Here is a 21788-nt window from a genome sequence, read left to right on the forward strand (position 1 = left end):
ACACTGGAAATGTGTAAATCCCTTTTCTCTCCCCACCTCCTCTGCCTCAAGATGTTAAGATTTACAAGGTCTGTTAATGTGCTAGAGAAAGAAGGAAAAAGTAAAATCTACCATAGTTGAAGACTCTTTTTTTTCTCTGGCGCTATCAAGAGACAATTTCTAATCACTTTCCTAACTTTGTAGGAAGGATTTTCCCTCCCTTCTTCCATATGTTCGAGGCCTCTGGACTTTACATCCCAACAGGAACCCAATATGGTTTTCAGGCCATAACTAAAGTCAATCCATCACTCCATTTCCAGAGCTGACAGGGTCAGAGGTGGAGGAGAACTTTGGCAGGACTCCAAAAACATGAGCCCCCTTTGAACAGCCAGTCAATCACATCCAATCAGTCAAAAGAAACTGGATGGGTTCCTAGTTCTGAACCCTGGGATTTTCTTCTCCCCTTTCAGTGCCCGCTGCGGGAGAATTAACACCACTCCAAATTCTTTACTGATTCAATCATTTTCTTTCAGTTCATTAATTCCTATTTGAAATGATACAAGACACATTTTAAGGGCTGAGTTGGGGTGGGGGCTGGTGGGCAGTATACAGCAAGACAATACACAAAAATAGGAGCCTCACTTAGCCATTCATTCTGTATTACAAGAGCTTCTTACACCAATGAGTTGGGGAGCGTACACAAAAAAGAACTTGGATGGGATTTGCTTAGGTTTGTCAGTTATCTTCCTTGATATACTTTAATTTTTCGGACAACTTGAAGTTTAACTGTTACCAGTATTCCTAATTACTTTAATGCACTTGGAAAAATTACCCAGAGCAGACCATGATTTTTTCTTGTCCAAGCAAACAAAAATCAATTAGTGTCAGTTTCATTCTGCACATTGTTTTGTTTTGCCCACAATCTGTTTAAGCGCACATCTGACACTTATTCATACATGTCTGGCATGGTAATGTTCCTGTTTAACTAAGATGTCATAGCACTACATTTGCCTGAAATGCCCATCTAGCAAAAAAATAAAGAGAGAGAGAGAAAGAAAAACTGACAGAACTGAATGAGAGAGCCAGAGAGTGGCAAGGGCCTGAATACTGGCTGGGAGATGTGTGGGGGTCATAACAGAGCAGGAAGAAGTCAATGTTTACAGCTTCATTTTAAATTTTAAAATCCACTCAGTCTTGCGGACATTCTCCACTCCTACTCAGAGACATCAATTTCACATTCAAACCAGGAAAAATTTGTGAAGAGCGTCATTTGTCTGCCAGGCTCAGTCCCTCCGGAAAGCACAGCCCTACCTTCCGATGGGTCCAGCCTTCTGGCTCTCCGTCCATGCTTCGAGTTGTTGTGAACAAACATGTTGTCAGAAACAGCCAGCACATGTCCATCCACATTCACTGTTGTTGACAATACGACCTGCAGATTTCAAGGAAAAAGGATGGGGGGGGAAGGGGTTGAGTTAATTTCTCAGTAAGTCATAAAAGTCACAAAACTGTTTCATCAGACTTCCATGTGGCTAATGAGAGATGGACCAGAATTTAGGGACAAGCCCTGCTCTTGGCATCTGAATGGGTTCTCCTCCTCCTGTAACAATGGCAAAGCATTATGGAAAAAGAGGCCACCCTTCACCCATGTGTTGTCACCTATTTGTGCTCAAACTATGCCCAGGTGAGGAAGTGGGGAAGTTGGCAATCTGCCCATAGCTTCTAGAAACTTCATCCCAATCAAAGGACTTGGACCATCATTCCCAGGTGACCCTCGGGCTGCAGTCACAACAAGGAGCTGATTGTGTCTGATTGGGAAGCTAAGATGGAAACACCAGCTGGGAGGTCATCTCTCAGTAGTGGGTTCTTGAACATCTGACATGTGCTCAAGTAGTGCTGGGCAGTACTCATCATGCATGTACTGCCTGATGAGCTATATCTGGTTTCTCCCACACCAGACAGCAGCGACTAAGATGCTCAGACTTTGGGTGAGAAAGTAAAGTTGCGGAATTCAGTGTTGAAAATGTAGGACATTTAGTATCTAACCAGATGAAAGGGAAGAGATGGGTGTGGCATAGTGGAAGGGTGTGGATTTGCAGTCAAAGAGAACTGAATCCAAATCCCATGCCTGCTCCTTCCAATTGAGAACCTCTGATGGATTACTTGGGCTTCCCTGGTGGCTCAGACAGTAAAGAATCTGTCTGCAATGTGGGAGACCTGGGTTCAATCCCTGGGTTGGGAAGATCCCCTGGAGAAGGGCATGGCAACCCACTCTAGTATCCTGGCCTGGAGAATTCCATGGACTATATAGATGGATTATTTAACCTTTTTGGATCTCCACTTCCCAGTCTGTAAAACATATACAACATTGCCTATCTTGAGGGCTGAATGAGATAAAAGAAGAATAAAATGAGAAAATACATGTGAAACATTCATGGATGAGTTCCTATCCTCGTGGCCTTACTCCCTCCTTGTTTGACCAGTCAACAGGACACAGAACTTTACTCATGGAGCCTCTCCAATAGTCTAAGCTCTGGGGCAAGAGAAGGTTCCAGGAGGGGGAATTAACCCCCACAAGGCGTGGTCCCTACCCTCAGAGCTTACTTTCATGCTGGAGGAGCATGGCGAACAAGTTAAACAAGCAGCACATAGAATGAGGTCGGACTGAGTTCTCTGTGTGTGCTGCAGATCAGGGTGCAAGGGAAATTCAAAGAGGTGGTGATCAGTCAAGGCTGGAGCAGTGGGAAAACACAGCAGAAATGCATGGACTTGGGCATATCCACCACCTACTTACTGACCCAGGAAGGTGAGTCACTTGTTAGTTACATGTGGCAATTCTTTGTGTTTGAGAAAGGAACTTCTTATATACATACTCAAGTGTATATATATATATATATATATATATATATATATACACCTGAGGAAAGAGATTAAATAGATATGTCCACTCCCAAATTAAACTCGCTGATACTCTACTTGGAATTTTTTGCCCACCCTTGAAGAGTTTGCCTGCAATGCAGGAGACGCAGGAGACCCAGGTTCAACCCCTGGGTCGGGAAGATCCCCTGGAGAAGGGTATGGCAACCCACTCCAATATTCTTGCCTGGAGAATCCCATGGACAGAGGAGCCTGGTGGGCTACAGTTCACATGGTCACAAAGAGTTGGACACGACTGAAGCAACTTAGCACACACTTCCTTACTTATTAAATAGAGAGGGGACAAACCTGGACCTTGCCTTACCTCTTAAGAGGTAATATTTTATATTAATACAAAACAAGATTCACTCAATGGCATGTCACATCTCTTTACCATGAATTATTTGAAACGAACAAAATAAACGTAATGAGTCTTTTTTTAAGTGAAATTTACATGCAATTACTGTACAATTTTGATAAATGGATATACCCAGGTAATCCACACCATATCACAATATAAAACATTTCTGTCTCCCCAGAAAGTTATTTGGGCCTCCTTTCAGTCCGTCTTACCCAATACACTTTTCCAAGCAATACTCTCCTGATTTTTTTTTAACCTCAAATAGGATTTCAGATGGCATCTTTTTTTTTTTCAATTGAGGTATAGTTGCTTACAATACTGTGTTAGTTTCTGATGTACAATGAAGTAAAAATTTTTTATATATATTGTAATATAATAAGGATTTGGAAGAACCCTTAAAACTATGAGCCCACAAAGTATGTCACCTAGCCTGGTGCCACGAGCATGACAGTGGCATTCAGAAGTTTTTACATGGACACAGTGGGCTGCATTTATTAACTTAGACACAGTGGTCACTGTCTGCTATATATCGGGTATTATTACATCAGGCCTTGGAGACTGTAAGACCATAGAACGATGTGTTCCTAGTCGACGAGTGTGTCTCCCACACTTAGCTTCTCCACTAGTGAATTCACTACCTGTTTCATGGCCCTGCTCACTGTGAAATCAGAACTTAAAGGAGCCTCCATAGTCATTCAGAAAATTACTATCAGTGTAATTGCTCACAATTCAGGGATGCAGCCGTCTACCTCCAAATCTGTTTTCGATTGTGTCCTTGTTAACATATTAAGAGTCTGGGGAAAGGCCTTCCAGAAAGTTCCTATCATGCAGTGGCCACCATAAGGCAGAGACCTGCATCACTTTCTGCCAGGACATAAGGCACATACTCTTACAGGGCCTTTCAGCAGAGCAGAGGGTGGCGTCGCAGTCAAAGGGAGGGAGGAGCCGAGGGTCTCCTGGTTCCCAGAGTTAAGATGAGCATGAAGGCTGAAAGCAACCACCTCTGTCTCTGTTTACCCTCTGAAAATAATAGGAGAAGATGGAGGGGAAAAATGAGGAATCGGATCAATTTTATAAATTGTGTGTGTGAATGGACATTGCTCTCATCTGTTGGGGGAGAAAAAAAAACAGAGGGTACTTCAGGCTTTCACTGCTAATGAGCTGTGCTGGGCACAAGGAGGGGAACGCCCGCTCAGGTGAGGATTATGTGGACATGAAGAGCATTCTCCCCAAGACCGCTTTAATTCATTCCACAGGCTCCTTGTTATACTGTACGTTCATGCTCCTTGTGCATTCCTGCCACAAAATATGGGGCTTTTTTGAGCCAGCTGATTTCATCATTGTCCATTTGGGTGGAGTGAGACTCAGTTCCAAAGAGAACATTTCCCGAATGACATACCCTGATGGTTCAGATGCACTTCATTATTTTCTATTAACAATGGAAATAAATTTTAATCTCTTGCTGGCTAGCGCTGGCCTCTCCTGACAGCAAGGGAATTAACCTGAATTATTTCAGTGTCTGCAAAATTTATTACAAGATTTTAAATTATGTCCAAATGTATGTGCGTGTGGCTGTATATATATCGATATGAGGCGAGTCCCCGTTTTTAATATTCTAAATATCTTAAGACAGTGAGGTATCTAGGAAGGGCTGCCAATTTAACTGAATTTGCAAAATGTAAAGGATTTGATACACAAACTCCATCATGTGAAACCAGACATATTTGGTTGTTGTTCTTTTTTTTTCTTTTAAGGAATGGTTGTTGTTCTTGTACGTGGAGACACACACAAATACTGACTTTTCCATGCATTCCTTCTCCTTCTGAAAGAACGAAATACATGAGGGAGGCAAAGATACATTTGGTACACTCAAAGCTTCCAATTTAACTTCCTTCACTGTTTTCTGATGAACGATGACAACACCGATATTATTCTATTCAGAGAAGTTAAAGTTTCTGAATGTTTGAAGACTGAAGGAAGTGGACTGTGCATTCCAGCATCGTCTCCCTCCCAGGCCTTCCCCTTCCACAAGCCAACTTCTTTCCCCCAGTGAGTATTTCCTGGGTCATGAAGGCTGACCTTTTCCATCTGGAATCAATCAGTCAACCCCTGACAACTTCCTGAAACACCTCACTCCATTTCCTGTTCTCTCCCCCTTCTCCCTTTCCCCCTGGTTTGCTTCACTCTTCAAAACTGCAGGCCACAGCAGCTTAATGTTAGAGGGTCAGACACAGTTAGACTCCAAAACACTACACAAGGACACCTTTGACCTTCAAAAATCTTTACATCTTAGCCAAACAAATCAAGGTCAACATTTCTTACCATTACCTTGTTAACTATTTGTAGGCATCTTTGCCAACAATCTTCTGATCCTAGAATCATCCATACCACTTGTTCTTCTAAGATCATAAACTGATCTGTCTTAGAAGTAGCAAGTGGAGTATTGACAAAGCGTGCCATTAGGAGGTACCTGAAACTAGAAAATCTCGAGTATTTTAACAAACACATGGATAGAATTCCTTCCAAAAGGTCTTCTCGGTCTCATCAATGTCTCCTATCACCTAAACCTTATACCTGGTTTTTCTAAAGCTCTCAGACTCTCTTGGCATTGCTGTTTCACTGGCACGGTCCAAAAGGATGACAATTAGGAATACAGATGTCCATAATTTGTATGGGATGGACCTCCGGCTTTTGCTGTTGACACCAGTGACAGCTTTCATTTGTTTCTCAGAGTCAGTGTATCTGTATTTCAACTCAGAGCTCCAGTAGGAAGGCCTGCAGATCTGAAAACTAAGCATTGTAGGTGCTGGCTGTCCTCCACTGGCACGCTTCAACTCAACACATAAACAATAACTAATGATGTTCATGCAAACGGGTTTCCTGGGTGGCTCGGTGGTAAAGAACCTGCCTGCCAATGCAGGAGACTTGGATTCAATCCCTGGATTGGGAAGATCCCCTGGAGAAGAAAACGGCAACTCACTCCAGTATTCTTGCCTGGGAAATCCCATGGACAGAGGGGCCGGTTGGCCTACGGTCCATGAGGTTGCAAAAGTGTCAGACACGACTTAGCGACTAAATAGCAACATTCACACAAATATCATTTAAGACTCGGTTGCTTTCAGTCAAGGTGCCGAGAAGGAGAAATAGGGATCAACAGAAATCACTTTCATTTTTTTACAGCGAGAGTAACTTTCCACATTTTGCCATTCCTCATTTTTGCTTAGCGCCATCTCTCATTTTTAGTGAGACCAGATCAATAAATAGGAACCAACTGGAGCAGTTGGCACAGTGACAGTACAGATTCCATTTTGAATCATCCAATTAAATGGGAGTTTTAGCTGAATATACAGAAATGGAAACATCAGTAAAACGTTTGTGTCTCCCCTTAAAAAAAAAAAAGGTAATGTAAGAACAAAAGCTATAACTGTGTTAACAGACCACTCAAAGTTCTCAAGAAAATGGATGGCTTTCTCACATTATATTTTTCTTCTCATCACCCAAGAGCAATCCTGTGACCCCTACTCTAATAATTTATGCAAAGGAGCTGAGTTGTAAAGAGCTCCTTCCTGCCTAAAACAGGCCATGGTGGGAGTTACCCTTTTGGTGGGCCCATCTGTTAATCTGCCTGTACAACCAGTTTTCCAATAGAGGAGCTGTTCCTTTGGTATCAGAAATGATATCACGTAACAGCAGGATTTTTACCACCCTGATTTGCTCCCACCCTTGGGTTATTCTGGGCACTCCCAGGCGGTGCAGAACCTGCCTGGCAATGCAGGAGACTCAAAAGACTCAGTTTGATCCCTGGGTAAGGAAGATCCCTTGGAGGAGGAAATGGCAACCCACTCCAGTATTCCTGCCTGAAAAAAATCCCATGGACAGAGTGGCGGGCTGCAGTCCATGGGGTCACAAAGAGAGTTATTTTTACACCTCACTCTGAAATGTCTATGGATTTTTGGAACATCACACTGAAAAAAAAAAAAAAATCTATGCTTCTCAAAACTCTGTAACTGTATGATTGAGTTGAGTCAAAGATCAGCTTGAATCCTATTCCCAGCCAAGCTTTCTCAGCTCATACCCAGGTGTTCCTACAAAGACCCTAAGTCTCACACAAGAGGGTAAAAGAAAAAGAGAAGTCAAAATGAAAAATGTGTGGAATGATTAACTGGTCTGCTCTTTGAAACAGACGAGAAACCCAGTGTCTATCTCTGTAAGTCGCTGGAGAATCATCACGTTGGCTGGAAACCTCCCTGAATGGATCAGAGCTCTGGCTTTGAAAATACACCCGATTCTACCATTAGTCAGATACATTTCCCCTCCATTTCAACAAGGGTATGGACAGAGGAGCCTGGTGGGCTACAGTTCATGGAGTCTCAGAGAGTCAGACATGACTTAGCAATGAACAATAATAACAACAACATGCAGCTTCTAGCTGAAGGTGGGGGCCTATGGTAGTTTAATCTATGTAAAGTTACAGTATGTAGCATTGATAGCCCACTCGAAGTGGAAGGCTCTGATACCTACTTATAAACATGCACCCACCAAGCTAAATAAAATGGCCTCAAAAATTCCTGTTATTTTGCCAAGCATGGAAAAAAATTCTTTATGACATTTTACATCTGGAAATGGAATTAAATTCATGATGTGCTTTTCCCTTATAACTGTTCAGTTGCTCTATATGTTATTTCAGCTTTCCCAAAGCATAACTATTATGTGGGATTTTATTTTCCACCTGTGGAAGGAGGAAAGAGACACAGAGACCATTAAAGGGACAGAGAAAATCAAGACAGGCTTCTGGCTGTGGTGGGCGATCAGATTTGGGAGTCCACACTGTGAGAAGAAATACTCCATTGATGTTTTTATACCCTGGCGAATTCTCACATTCAACCAAGGGAATCTGATGAAACAATTTTGTCTAAGCCTCCATAATTCAACCCAGGCAAAGAACAAACAAATTGGCTACTGCAAGTTGTTTCCCTCTACCTTTTATTCTTGGCACACATCATATTTTCAAGCCAGATTTAAAGCCCGGATTCTTCTTTGTTACTAGACTCCAGAGTCTCCAAAATTACCTTTAAACACCTACATACCCCGTAAGTATGGATTCTGTCATCTTTTTTTTTTAAAGGAATTCCCAGAATTCTTAGCAATTGCTGTTGTTTCATATTCCCCGAGGCTACATTTTCTGTTCAGTTGAGTATCAAGTAGCAATCGAGAGAACGCCAAGTTGATTGCTGTTGAGACAGATGTGGGGCGTTCTGGAGTTGCTCACAGCCAGGGAGGGGGGCCATGGCATTCATGACCTAAGTACTGAGAAGATACGTTCTGAAGTCACCAGACAGCTCTGTGTTTCAGTGAGTCAGAGGCATTTTGTGACCTTCCAGGCACTGTGCCACATGCAATGCAGGCCTACAGAACACTGTCACTGCCTCACAGTGCTTACTATGCAACTGATCCATGTGAGTCAGTCACTCAGTCATGTCCAGCTCTTTGTGACCCCATGGAGCCTGCCAGGCTCCACTCTCCATGGAATTCTCCAGGCAAGAATACTGGAGTGGGTAGCCATTCCCTTCCCAGATCTTCCCAACCCAGAGGTTGAACCCAGATCTCCCGCATTGCAGGCGGATTCTTTACCATCTCGGCCACCAGGGAAGCATGCAATCAATAAAGCAGAACAAATGCCACACTGGGACTTCCCCATGGTCCAGTGGCTGAGACTCCAAGTTCCCAAAGCAAGGAGCCTGGGTTTGATCCTTGGTTGGGAAACAAAGATCCCACAGGCTGCACTTAAGACTCAGCCTAGCCAAATAAATAAATATTAAAAAAAAAAAAAAAGAGCAAACACTACACATAATCAGGAAGTATTACTATATGGTAATACATAATTGAGGACTGAATTATGTGGCCACTGCATCCTCTAGGAGTCCAAAGGTAAGAAAATTAACCAGCACTGAGGGCAGTAACCAACATTTTCATCAAGGAAATGAGAGCTGAGATGGGCCTTGAAGGGTTGCAAAACTTGTTATGCAATTCAAGGTTGCTGAAAAGATTATTCTGGCAAAAAAAAATTCTAATTGGTGTTAAGTGGGGCAATATGCCAAAGAACATTTCTGCTGGCATATTTTGGCAAATTTGGCTTAGGATGGACACCTTTTAGAGCTTGCTTTTAAAAAAAAAAACAAAAAAACCCAGTTGAATATGTACAGACATCAAGTGGCAGCTTTTTAAACATTTTTTATTTCTTTTTTTTTCGACATCTACACACTGCTTTATTTATTTACTTTAGGCTGTACTGAGTCTTCATTGCTGCACTCGGGCTTTCTCTAGTTGTGGAAATCAGGGGGGACTTTCTAGCTGTGGTGCTTGGGCTTCTCTTGGTGAAGCACAGGATCTTGGCAGGTGGGCTTCAGAAGTTGCAGCACAAAGGCTCAATAGTTGCGGCTCGTGGGCTCTAGGGTGTGCAGACTCAGTAGTGGTGACACACAGGCTTAGTTGCTCTGCAGCATGTGGGATCTTTCCAGAACAGGGATCAAACCCGTGTCCCTGCTTTGGCAGTAGATTCTTATCCACTACACCACTAAGGAAGTCCTCAACCTGCCTTTTAGGTCATCAGGAAGCCCAAAGGTCGTTAACCTGCTTTACAACCAAATTTCCCTTCATCCCAAAGGCCAGAGATATTGATACTTGCAACATCCACCTCACCTCATTGTATTCCATCGAGGTCATTGCTTTTCCCATCGGAAAGGTTATACCAAGTGGGATGGTTGTGGTCAAGGGCAATGTTTTACTGGCAAACATTTTGAGAGCCACAGAGGAGCCTTAACACATTCGATGCAGTTCTTGATTTGGCTGGGCCAGTCTTTTTCCCCAAATGCTGTCCTCAGGGACCTTGTGAATCACCTGGTATCCATCAAAATCCAGGAACACGTAGGCTCCATGAGAAGCTTAAGAATCTATGCACTCTTACTGCAAAACTAAGAAAACTTTCCTTTCCAGGAAGTTCTGCATATGATGGTCCTGGAATATGTTCAAGGGTTGGTTTTAGTGCCCAGATTTGAGTCTCTTAAAATGTTGGGAAGATCCCCCAGAGGAGGAAATGGCAACCCACTCCAGTATTCTTGCCTGCGAAATCCCATGGACAGAGGAGCCTGGCAGGCTACAGCCCATAGGGTCGTAGAGTCAGACACGACAGAGCAACTAAGCACCGCACAGCTCAAGTCTGACATGGAATTTCCCAAGAGTTATAGAGGCAACAACCTGCTTTTATTTCTCTTCATTTTCTCCCACAAATAATTAAAAACCCATTTCTTATGTGAACTGGTCAAAATTCTTAAACCCTAATTCCTGTCCCCATTTGAGATATCAAAAGCAGGGGATGAGGGGTGGACAGATTCATCCCACAGACAAAAGCTTGAAGTAACCCACAGCAAGCTTTCCCTAAGCTTAAAACATTAGGCTGAGCAAAAGATCCCTGAACCCTCAGAGGTGGTGGTGGTTTTCTTTTTTTTTCCCTGACTCCTAATAGATAATTATTCTTTCTTAACTTGGACTCTCTGGTTTGTTCTCCCACCAGATAATGGACTCACCTGTTGATCAGAGAGGCCGTAAGTCAAGTGGTTTTCATTACGTGCTTGAAAAGTGTGGCTCAGTAGCCCCGCAGCCTTCCCATGGTGGGTGAGATCACAGAGCAGCTGGGGTGGCTCCTGCTCTCAGAGATTTTGAACTGAAGAAACCTGCAGGCAGCTGGCGCTGTATTAAATTTTTAGCATTTGGAGTTAATTTAAACTCTCGTTTCCCTCTTCCACGGTGTGAGAGAAACATTCACCATTTTTTTACTTAAGGAAAATAGATGGTGGTGCCATGAAAAGGTTTTATATAAGAACTGGGGTTTAGGAAATCATACGGGTTTGTTGGATGGAGCCTGGCCCTGTTCCAAGACATGAGCAGCCCTGCCCTTTGCTCTCATGTCGATCAGTCAAATAGACGAATGACCACTGCCCAGCTGTGCAGACTAAGGGTCTCTGCCATCTATCCATGCGAACTGCCCCATTGTTTCTATGTGGTGGGTGCATCCAGCATGTTGCACTCATAGGCTCTAGGCTTCCCAGATTATCCAGCGATTCCAGTGATGTCAGTCCGCCCTCACACGCCTCACTTCCATTCTCCATGCTGATGGAGAAGATTGTAGTGTCTTCTGACCACTGTGCATTCCTGCTCTCTTTCTCAGAGGTCTACCAGACCTGCTCAGCATGTCCTGACAAAGCACCAACCCTTCCCCAGTTCCTCCAGGAACCCTCCAATGAGGGTCCTTCCAACAGGCCCAGGGTTGTGTACAGATTCCCATAACCAGACAGACATCAATTCAGCCAATTTGGGTCCGGACATGACTTCTTGCCTTTTTTTTTTTTTTTTAATAATTTTATTTATTTTTTACTTTGCTGGGTCTTTGTTGCTATGCAGGCTTTTCTCTGCTTGTGGTGAGCGGGGTTTTGCTATTCGGACTTCTCACTGCCATGGCTTCTCTTGTTGTGGAGTATGGGAGTATGGGCTCTGGGGCAAGTGGACTTCAGTAGTTGTGGTTCCCAAGCTCTAGAGCACAGGCTCAGCAGATGTGGTGCACAGGCTTAGTTGCTCCGCAGCATGTGGGATCTTTCTGGCTGAGGGATCAAACCCCCATCTCCTGAGTTGGCAGGCAGATTCTTTACCACTGAGCCATCAGGGAAGCCCATGACTTTTCTTTCACCTGAAATGTATGCCCCCATCCACAACTTTTGACCTCTTATCTCTTGAAGCAAGGGATGGCAAGACCTGTATATGTATCTCTTTTCTCTCACTGGTATAGCTATATAAGAAAATGATGGCTTTGGTGGGCCTCTTGTATTATTAAAAAGGGAATAACGTAGGGGTAGGGGCTTCCCTGGTGGCTCAGATGGTAAAGAATCCGCCTGTAGTGTGGGAGACCTGGGTTTGATCCCTGGGTTGGGAAGATCCCCTGGAGAAGAAAATGGCAACCAACTCCAGTATTCTTGCCTGGAGAATCCTATGGACAGAGGAGCCTGGCGGGCTACAATTCATGGGGTCGCAAAGAGTTGGACATGACTGAGCAGCTAAGCACTATGTAAGGGTGAACTTGAGACATCTGAGAGTCACCCAGAAAAATTCAGCAAATGACAGTAAGAATATTTATCCCAGTAATAAAGCTACAAGTGGGAAGGGATTCATTTTAAATGATTCTGGAGTTGGAGATCCGAGGAACCTGCCACCAACTCCAGAATGAGTAATGTACCAGTTGGTGCTGCCCATATGATGGGAAGGGCTTCCCAAGTGGCACTAGTGGTAAAGAACCCACTTGCCAATGCAGGAGATATAAGAGATGTGAGTTTGATCTCTGGGTTGGGAACCTCCCCTGGAGAAGGAAATGGCAACCCACTTCTGTATTCCTGCCTGGGAAATCTCATGGACAGAAGAGCCTGGAGAGCTACAGTCCACGGGCTTGCAAAAGAAATAGACATGACTTATTGACCAAACACACACACATATCCTTCCAGCACCTAGGATAGTGCCAGGCACATAGAATTTCCTCAACAGCATTGGTTGGGTGAATGAATCAATGAAAGAGGGCATCTGTGTTTTCACTATAACTTGGAGCAGAACCAGGCAGCCTGTCTATGAGAGTGAATTGGCAACAAAAGTCCTGATTGTTGTCAACTTCTACTATGTTTTAGGACTTGAATGTGGGAAATGACAACGTGCCTGAGTCTTCCAAGAAAATGGCTTGATTTTTCTCTGGGTTTTCCAGCTGCCCGCTCTCCACCCACCATTCGGAGAAATAAAGAATGGGGTTCATTATGTCTTAACAGGCCTGTCAGCTTAAACTAGACATAAATTTCTTTACCTTTCCTTTACCAAGCTGTTAATCTGCGTGTTACCTAATTGTTCCATTTCAAGGAGGGCGGAAGTGATTTTCTGCCTTCATGGTCCATGGATTTAGATATACTTTGGGGGCCCTTTTCTTTTTTTTCCTTCCTCTGCTCCTTCCTTCCTTTTCTTTCTTTCTTCTCTTAATTCATTTAATGACCATTTTTGGAGCTCCAAAGAATGACTGGCATTGGGGAAAAATAAAAATATGAATAAAACATGCCGATTACCCTCAAGCAGCACATAGCCTCTTAGACAAATCATAATTGCAAGGCAATGTGATCAATGGCATTAGTAGAAGCTTGTAGAGAAGTATGTTGGCACAGAAGCAAGAACCAATAAGTCCGCCAGGAAAAGTCCAAAAGTGCCTCACTGTGGGGGAGGCGGATGAATTGGGAGTTTGGGCTTAGCAGATGCAAACTATTACAACTAGGATGGATCAAAAACAAGATCCAACTGTATAGCACAGGGAACTATATTCAATATCCTGTGATAAATTGAAATGGAGGAACTTCCCCGGTGGTCCAGTGATTAAGAATTCACCTTCCAATGCAGAGGCCTCAGGTTGGAGCCCTGGTCAGGGAACCACAATCCCATGTGCCTCAGAGCAACTAAGCCCTAGTGCTAGCCACAGCAAAAAACCCAGTGCAACCAAAAAAAAAAATTGCGATGGAAAAGAATATGAAACTATATACATATATATACATGTACATATATATACATATATGTATTCATATATGTATATATACATATACATATATATATACACATATATATGTGTGTGTATATATATTTATATATATATATATTGAGCGGGGAGCTCCCTGGTGGCTCAATGGTAAAGAATCCTCCTGCAATGCAAGAGATGCAGGTTCAGTTCTGGGGCTGGGAAAATTCCCTGGAGAAGGGCATGGCTACCCACTGCAGTATTCTTTTTTTTGTTGTTGTTCTTCACTCCAGTATCTTGCCTGGTGAATTCCATGGACAGAGGAACCTGGTGGCTACAGTCCCTGGGATTTCAAAGAGTCGAACACAACTGAACAACTAACACACACACACACACACACACACATCTGAAACACTTTGCTGTATAGCAAAAACTAACAACATTATAATCAACTATATTTCAATAAAATAAATTTCTTTTAAAAAGTGCCTCAATGAAGAGGTGACAGGTATATCTTGAAAAATAAGCAGAAGTCACAGACTGGAGAGGAGTTAAGGCTTCCCAGGCAGAAGGGTGAACACATGGGAAGTCTCCAAGCAGTCTGTTCCACGTGGAACAGAAATCAGTGAGGTGTGCCTGATGGGTGGGGGAGCATATGGAAGCATTAGGTGGGGTGCATGGCAGAAGCCTGCCTGTTATGAAGCTATTTCTCAGCCATGCCCTTTCATATCCAAGCTTTTGTCCACAGACAGGAGATAGTTATAACATACTTAAGCAGAGGAGTGACATGTTTTACTCCCACTCCAGTGTTCTTGCCTGGAGAATCCCAGGGACGGGGGAGCCTGGTGGGCTGCCGTCTATGGGGTCGCACAGAGTCAGACACGACTGAAGCGACTTAGCAGCAGCAGCAGCAGACATGTTTTAAAAGATCACTTTGGCAGCCGTGTTGAGGATAGATTAGACAAAGGAGGAGAGACAAGGGTCTGTGGCAGTTTTTCAGGAGAGGGAGGTGGATTTTATAGATACTTAGCAGGAGGGAGTGACGCTTTAATAATAATTGAGGAAGGCATGGATCAGGGAGGTGGGACTGAGTTCTGCCTTGAGCATGAGTTCATTAGTCATCTAAGAGAAGAGGCCCAGGAGGGAGGTAAAGCTGGGTTTCTGCAGCTCCAGAGAAGGGAGAAAAGTCTGATGATATGGATCCAGGAGGCATCTGGGAACAGGTGGTCTTTAAAGCCAAGAATGGACAGGTCCCTATTGTAAGGGTTAAATTACATAGAGGATGTCCACTGGGTATCAGATAAATTTCATTTACTTAGATCAGGGGTCCATGTACTTCTCAGAGATGTTTTAAGAGGTTTGGGAACCCTTGTAATTTTAAATGTAACTTTGTTGAAACATAGCTTTTTATTGGGACAAAACTATAGCTTATATGAAATTCTCAAAGGGGTCTGAGCCCAAAAAGAATTAAAACTCTTATGTTTCAATAAATATTTTATATACCCACGATAATTAGAACTTGAATTGAATGAAAGAGAGATTTGGTTCAGGTTGGAAAATGTGTGATATAATGATTTTGTTATTTGATGGTTTTTGGAAAAGGAACCTAGGTTCTACCAGTGTTTGGAGAAGAGTGGGAAGAGGAGAGAGGAGAGAGAGTTTGCTTGGATCCATGATTTGGTTAGAAATATTTTGTATTTTTATTCTGCTCAGATCAAAATTTCCACCCAAAAAAAAAAATACTTAAGATTAAATCTATGTTTGATTCTATACCAAAGGTAGAGAATTGAAGTTATTTGTTCATATGTTTTAAAATTATTATATTTGTCATTCTGAATTATACATATAAGTATAAATTTATAATACATAGATTATATTTATATATATTTATAAAATTCAGACTATATATATATATGTATATATTCTAGGAATTCCTAAGCTACCATTCCTTCAGCTCATTCTCATAACTACCTACTATCTCTGGTTTTGTTTCATATACTAAACTTGATCCAAGTTTCTTACTTGACCTTCAGAGCACATAAGCAAGCCTTTCTCCACTTTAAAGATCTTTCATAGAAGGCTATATTCATAAGAGAATCTGAAGTGAAGTGAAGTGAAGTGAAAGTCGCTCAGTCGTGTCCGACTCTTTGTGACCCCAAGGACTATAGTCCATGGAATTTTCCAGACCAGAATACTGGAGTGGGTAGCCTTTCCCTTCTCCAGGGGATCTTCCCAACCCAGGGACTGAACCCAGGTCTTCTGCATTGCAAGCAGATTCTTTACCAGCTGAGCCACAAGGGAAGCCCAAGAGAATCTGAGTACAGTATAAAACTTTCCAATTTGGTGAATCAAAGGATACTGTCAAGAATGTGAAAAGCCAGTGATAAAATGAGAAAAATATTTGCAAATCATCTATCTGAGGGCCTAGTATTCTGAATATATAAAGAACACTTGCTAAGTTGCCTCAGTCATGTCTGACTCTATTTGACCCTACGGACTGCAGCCTGCCAAGCTCCGGGTCCATGAGATTCTCCAGGCAAGAACACAGGAGTGGGTTGCCATGCCCTCCTCAGGGGATCTTCCCCACCCAGGGATTGAACTTGTGTTTCTTACATCTCCTGTACTGGCAGGGGGATTCTTTACCAGTAGCACCACCTTGGAAGCCCATCAAGAACTCCTAAAACTCAACAATAAAAAGGTAACCTAATTTGAAAATGGGCAATAGCTCAGTTGGTAAAAAATCTGCCTGCAATGCAGAAGACTCTGGTTCGATCCCTGGGTTGGGAAGATCCCCTGGAGAAGGGAAAGGCTACCCACTCCAGTATTCTGGCCTAGAGAATTCCATGGACCGTATAGTCCATGGGGTCACAAAGAGTCAGACACGACTGAGTGACTTTTACTTCACTTCACTTAAAGGATTTGAATTAGACATTTGGGCTTCCCTGGTGGCTCAGATGGTAAAGAATCTGCCTGCAATGCAGGAGACCTAGGTTCAATCCCTGGGTTGGGAAATCTCCTGGAGAAAGAAATGGCAACCCATCCCAGTATTCTTGCCTGTAGAATTCCACGGACAAAGGAGCCTGGCAGGCTACAGTCCATGGGGTCACAAAGAGTCGACCACGACTGAACGACTAACACATTTACAAAGAAAGTGAAATCACTCAGTTTTAGGCTTTTCATTAAAGAAGATATGCAAATAGCCAAAAAGTACATGAAAAGACGCTCAAATCATTAGTCATTGCTGCTGCTGCTGCTAAGTTGCTTCAGTCGTGTCCAACTCTGTGCGACCCCATAGACGGCAGCCCACCAGGCTGCCCCGTCCCTGGGATTCTCCAGGCAAGAACACTGGAGTGGGTTGCCATTTTCCTTCTCCAATGCATGAAAGTGAAAAGTGAAAGTGAAGCCGCTCAGTCGTGTCCGACTCTTAGCAACCCCACGGACTATAGCCCACCAGGCTCCTCCATCCATGGGATTTTCCAGGCAAGAGTACTGGAGTGGGGTGCCATTGCCTTCTCTGCATTAGTCATTAGGGAAAGCAAATCAAAACCATAATAAGATACCACTTCACACTTATAGGATGGTCAGGATTTTTTCTTTTTAAACAGAAAACAAGTAGCGGCAACTATATCAAGAAATTGAGACCTTTATATATTACTGGTGGGAACATAAAATGGTGCAGCCACTGTGGAAAGCAGCTGGTCAGTTCCTCAAAAACTTAAACTGTTGTTATCATATGACCCAGAAATTCTACTCTTAGGTATATACTCAAGATATCAAAACCATGTCCACAAAAAAAAAACACTTATACATGAATGTTCACAACAGCGTTATTTGTAAAAGCCAAGAAACAGAAACAACCCAAGTGTCCATCAACTGATGTACAGATTTTTAAAATGTGGTATATTTTACAATAGACTATTATTCGGCCATACAAAAGGAATGAAATATACATGCTGCAACATGGATGGACCTTGAAAGCATCATGCTAAGTGAAAGAAACCAGAGACTACAGGCCACATATTGTATGATTCTCTTTATAGGAAATGTCCAGAACAGACAAATCTGTAGAGACAGAAAGCAGATGTGTGGTTGTCAGTGGGCGGAGAGAAAAAGGAATTGAGAAGTATGGGGTTTCCTCCTGTGATGATGGAAATGTTCAGGAATGATATGGTGGTGATGGTTACACAACATTGTGAATATACCAAAACCTACTGTCTTGCACATTGTGAATATGTTATATGAGTTATATCTCAGTAAAAAAATGCAAAAGACTTTTTTCCTGTTGACTTTACCTGTACCCTGGAAGTGAGACAATCATAGAATCCACAAGCTTATAAAAAACTTTTTCATTGTCTTTGCAAAAGTCAAGTACATTCTCATAGGATAAGAACTTCTCATATTTTGAGATGAACAATATCTATTCTAACCCTGTTAAAAATTCAGGCTCATTGACTGTATTTGTACCTAAATTACCAAGAAAGTTTTTGTGTCCAAATAATGACTCAAAAATCCACTTTAAAAAAATTTTTTTTAATTCAGGCTCATTATAAACTTCATTTAGAGAAGTTTTCGAGAAGTAAAGGAAATATTAGGTGCATTTGTTTAGTGAGTACATTTCTAAAATCAGGGATAAATAAAGGTAAAATAATAAAATGACAATGCATTCTATTAAAAGCTTCTTAGAAGTGTCTTCTCAAATTTAAAGCTCTTTGGAAGGGATGATAGAGAATAAGGGTGGATACAAATCTAAGCTGCCAGCTTCTTTCCCTGCCTCTCCTTCTTCTGGACATGAAAGCTAAGCTTAGATCATCTGGGCACTTTGGAATTCCACTGTTTTTTTGGACAGAAATTATTTATGTTTCCATTTGGAAACTGAGTGCCATAAGCTTCCACTATGCACAATGTTCCTGCTTGACCCCCAAGAAAATCCTCTTGTTTCTATTTGTCTTCATATCATACAGCAAGGAAAAGAGTCGATAGGATGAAGAAACAAGGTTTAACTTTTTAGGAGAGGCTGGTATTAGTGTTAAACAAGGAATCAGAAAACATCCTGGTCACCAGAAGATTGTTCGATACTCACGATTCAGTGAAAAAAAATATTAGAGGAACTTTTGGTTTTCAAGGTTGTGCTCAGTGGCCTTGCCCGTACCCATCTCCCCTGTTAACTCTTTAATAACGCCACAGCTAAATCACAGAAGTGCTCCGAATGCCAGACAGGAGCAGCCGCATCCTTGGTAGGGTCCAGTGTAATAAGAATATGGGCCCCTTGTTCAGAAATTATCAAGACTGTCCATAAAGGCAATAGCAAGCATAAGCCTAACAGATGCACATGCTGTGAACTCAGGGTCCAGTGCAAGGAGTTTGATCAGACGCTGGCTCCCAGCTCTACCATCTCCTTCCTGGGGTAACAGTTGAGTTATTTAAACTCCCAGAATCTTGCTTTCCCCACCTGAAACGTGAGGCTAAGCGTCCCCATCTCCCACGTTGCTGCCAGGATTTTAAAGTCTCAAGCTAGAATACTATTGTTTAACACGTTTCCCATTTTTCTATGGGGAATGGGGTGGGAGGTATTTCGACTGGCCATGAACGGCAGGAAAGCCATTTGGTGGATGAAATGTGGGTCCATCAAAGATGAAGGAAGGGGGCCAAGCGGGCTGCCCTGCCTCACATCTCCAACCTGACACACTTTGCCTCGCTCTGTGTTTTTATTAGCTTGTATCCCCGGTACATCAGTGGCAGGGGTGATGAAACTGGTGGCAGATTTAACTGCCAGGCAGCTGGGTTACTGTCCCGTGGGTCTTGTTGTCATGCTGAGATCTTAAAGTGACCACGGCTGCTTAGGCGGCTGCTCTCCCAGACACTCAGAGAGAGACCACTGAATAGTTAATCGGTGGCAAAGGAAAGGAAGAGGCTGTTGCTTGCAGAAAGCACAGAGAAGCTGCTTTGAAAAATCCCAAGGTGGCTGAATATCAAGATCATGGTTCCTGCTGTGGGCAGCTGTGTGTGCACAGGGCAGCCTCAGGGCTTAAAATCAAATCTCCAGCCTGGGTTGGTGCCCTTCCCCTGGGGCTCTGGCAGTGGACACAGAAGTCCTAAACATTACAAAATGAAAAAACCTTCAGAACTATCTGAAGAGGGTGATCATTTAGAGTAATCTTTTTTTATTGTTAGCAGCATCCGTGAATAATATTTTCTAGGGGGGAATAAAAAAAAAAAAAGGAAAAGGAAAAAAGAGAGAGCTGAGGAGAGAAGAAATAGGATGACTTATTTACCAGGCAAGAACTGCAGGTCCCTTACCTGAAACCTTCTCATGTCCCTTGGGTTTCCTGCTGTTTTCAAACAATTCTGATTGCACTTGAGGAAAAATTTTAAAAAGAATCTGTGAAGAGAAAGCAATGTGTTACCTTTTTAAGTAAACATTTTTTAAGAGAGACTATATCTGCATTATATTAGATTTGATTGGAAAGTGATTGGATTTCAGGTCTGGGGAATTTCAGCCAGCCCTGCCTGGGAAGGAATGCTAGCTGACCGGCTGCAGTTTGCAAATTTGGATGTTTTGGGTCCCAAGTCAGCTCCGTCACTGTTGAGGGTTGTGGAGTGGTTCACAAACTGGGTTCTGGTTTGTACACTGGCCCCGAGTGGCTAGGGTGTGCTCTTTCTCCAATAAAAAAAGAGAGAAGAAGAAGAAAGGCTTCACAAACAGGAGTAACTCCTGCTGTACAAAAATATCTCTCTCCAGAGGGTTAAAAATGACATGACTTAGCTCAGAATCCCAGGGTTCCTCACATATGTCGCTTTCTGCTGGCCACACACATTTGCACATGCACACACCTCACACGTAAACCCTCGTACACAAAGGGGGTCTGATATTTTCAACCGATAGATATGAAATCAGAAAACCATGTTACTCTCCTAAGACAGTCTGTGCAGGTATATGCTGGGGTTTTTATGACTATTAACAAGTGTGAATGTCCTTTCAGACCTTCAATAGATTATCCAGAAAAATACAAAGGTGCAGAATACCCGTCTGAGGTTACCATTCGTAAGACATATTTTTAAGCCAGTAATATTCTAGATAACCCTTCTGTGCACTTTTAGAATTGGGCTTCTTTGATCAGATGAGGACAGAAACCAAGAAAAATGGCAGAAGTTGGTCTTTTCAGCCATTTACCTGTTTAATGTTTGGAATTTTGTTTTGAAATACATAAGTTTTTCATTTATTTCACTTGCAGAGTCCTTTTCCTTAAAAAAAAAAAAAAATTCAGCTTTTGCAGTGTTAAAGTCCCAGGTGAGCAAGGCCTATTTCCCTTTCTGTTACTATGACAACGAAATTTTACCGCAGTCCCAAAGTCCCTTCAGAACTCTCACATCCATGCCTTGAATTAGAACTTTAAAGGAAAAGATATACATTTTCCCCAGGATTTACCAACAAAAATAAGTAGAAATCAACAATGCTTCCAAAAATTATATTTTTTAAAGCAACGGTTGGTGAGATGCTCCCATGGTGCCCTTCTGTTTATTTTTATTTTTTTCACGATCGCACAAAAGAATTAGAGAGTGCTCCAATTAATTGTATTTACCACTTTAAAAAAAAAAGAAAACACTGATGGGAGGATAAACAGTAAATGATGAAAGAGGAGAGAGGAGGAATTGCACTCTTTAGAGCATTTTCTCTAGATTTACTAAAAATATTTGACCAAGTGCTCCTGACCCCTATGTATGAATAAGGTTGGGTGTGAATTTGGAAAGAATAGCTAAATATTATTTTCAAATTTTATAGCATCTGCTTTTCATTTCTCTTTTTGAATCTCTTCTGGGGTGGGAGGTTAGGCATCACTTCCTGGGCCATGGAGGTGTCCAGGGCTGTTATCTGAGGTACCAGGCAGAGAATGACAAGGCAGAAGAGATGCCCCTTGATGCCTTCTGTAGTGTTCAAGCTCGCAACCTGCCTCT

The 21788-nt window shown here is 42.5% G+C and overlaps 1 protein-coding gene across 4 annotated transcripts in view; it reads right to left on the reverse strand.

Annotated features, from left to right (window-relative positions):
- The window catches only part of EBF2 (EBF transcription factor 2), a 224882-nt gene that overhangs the window by 52155 nt on the left and 150939 nt on the right, over positions 1-21788 (reverse strand). For all 4 annotated transcript variants that reach the window (XM_086416508.1, XM_086416507.1, XM_086416506.1 and 1 more), the window contains 2 exons: positions 20133-20214; positions 1291-1408 (listed from right to left, as the gene is read on the reverse strand). In XM_086416508.1, coding sequence (XP_086272634.1) covers positions 1291-1408; positions 20133-20214 — 200 coding nt within the window. The remainder of the gene's footprint in view (positions 1-1290; positions 1409-20132; positions 20215-21788) is intronic.

This window comes from Bos grunniens, chromosome 8 (assembly GCF_055505025.1).
Source record: "Bos grunniens cultivar Pamir isolate PY7600 chromosome 8, Bosgru_T2T1.0, whole genome shotgun sequence".
In the NCBI taxonomy this organism is placed as follows: domain Eukaryota; kingdom Metazoa; phylum Chordata; class Mammalia; order Artiodactyla; family Bovidae; genus Bos; species Bos grunniens.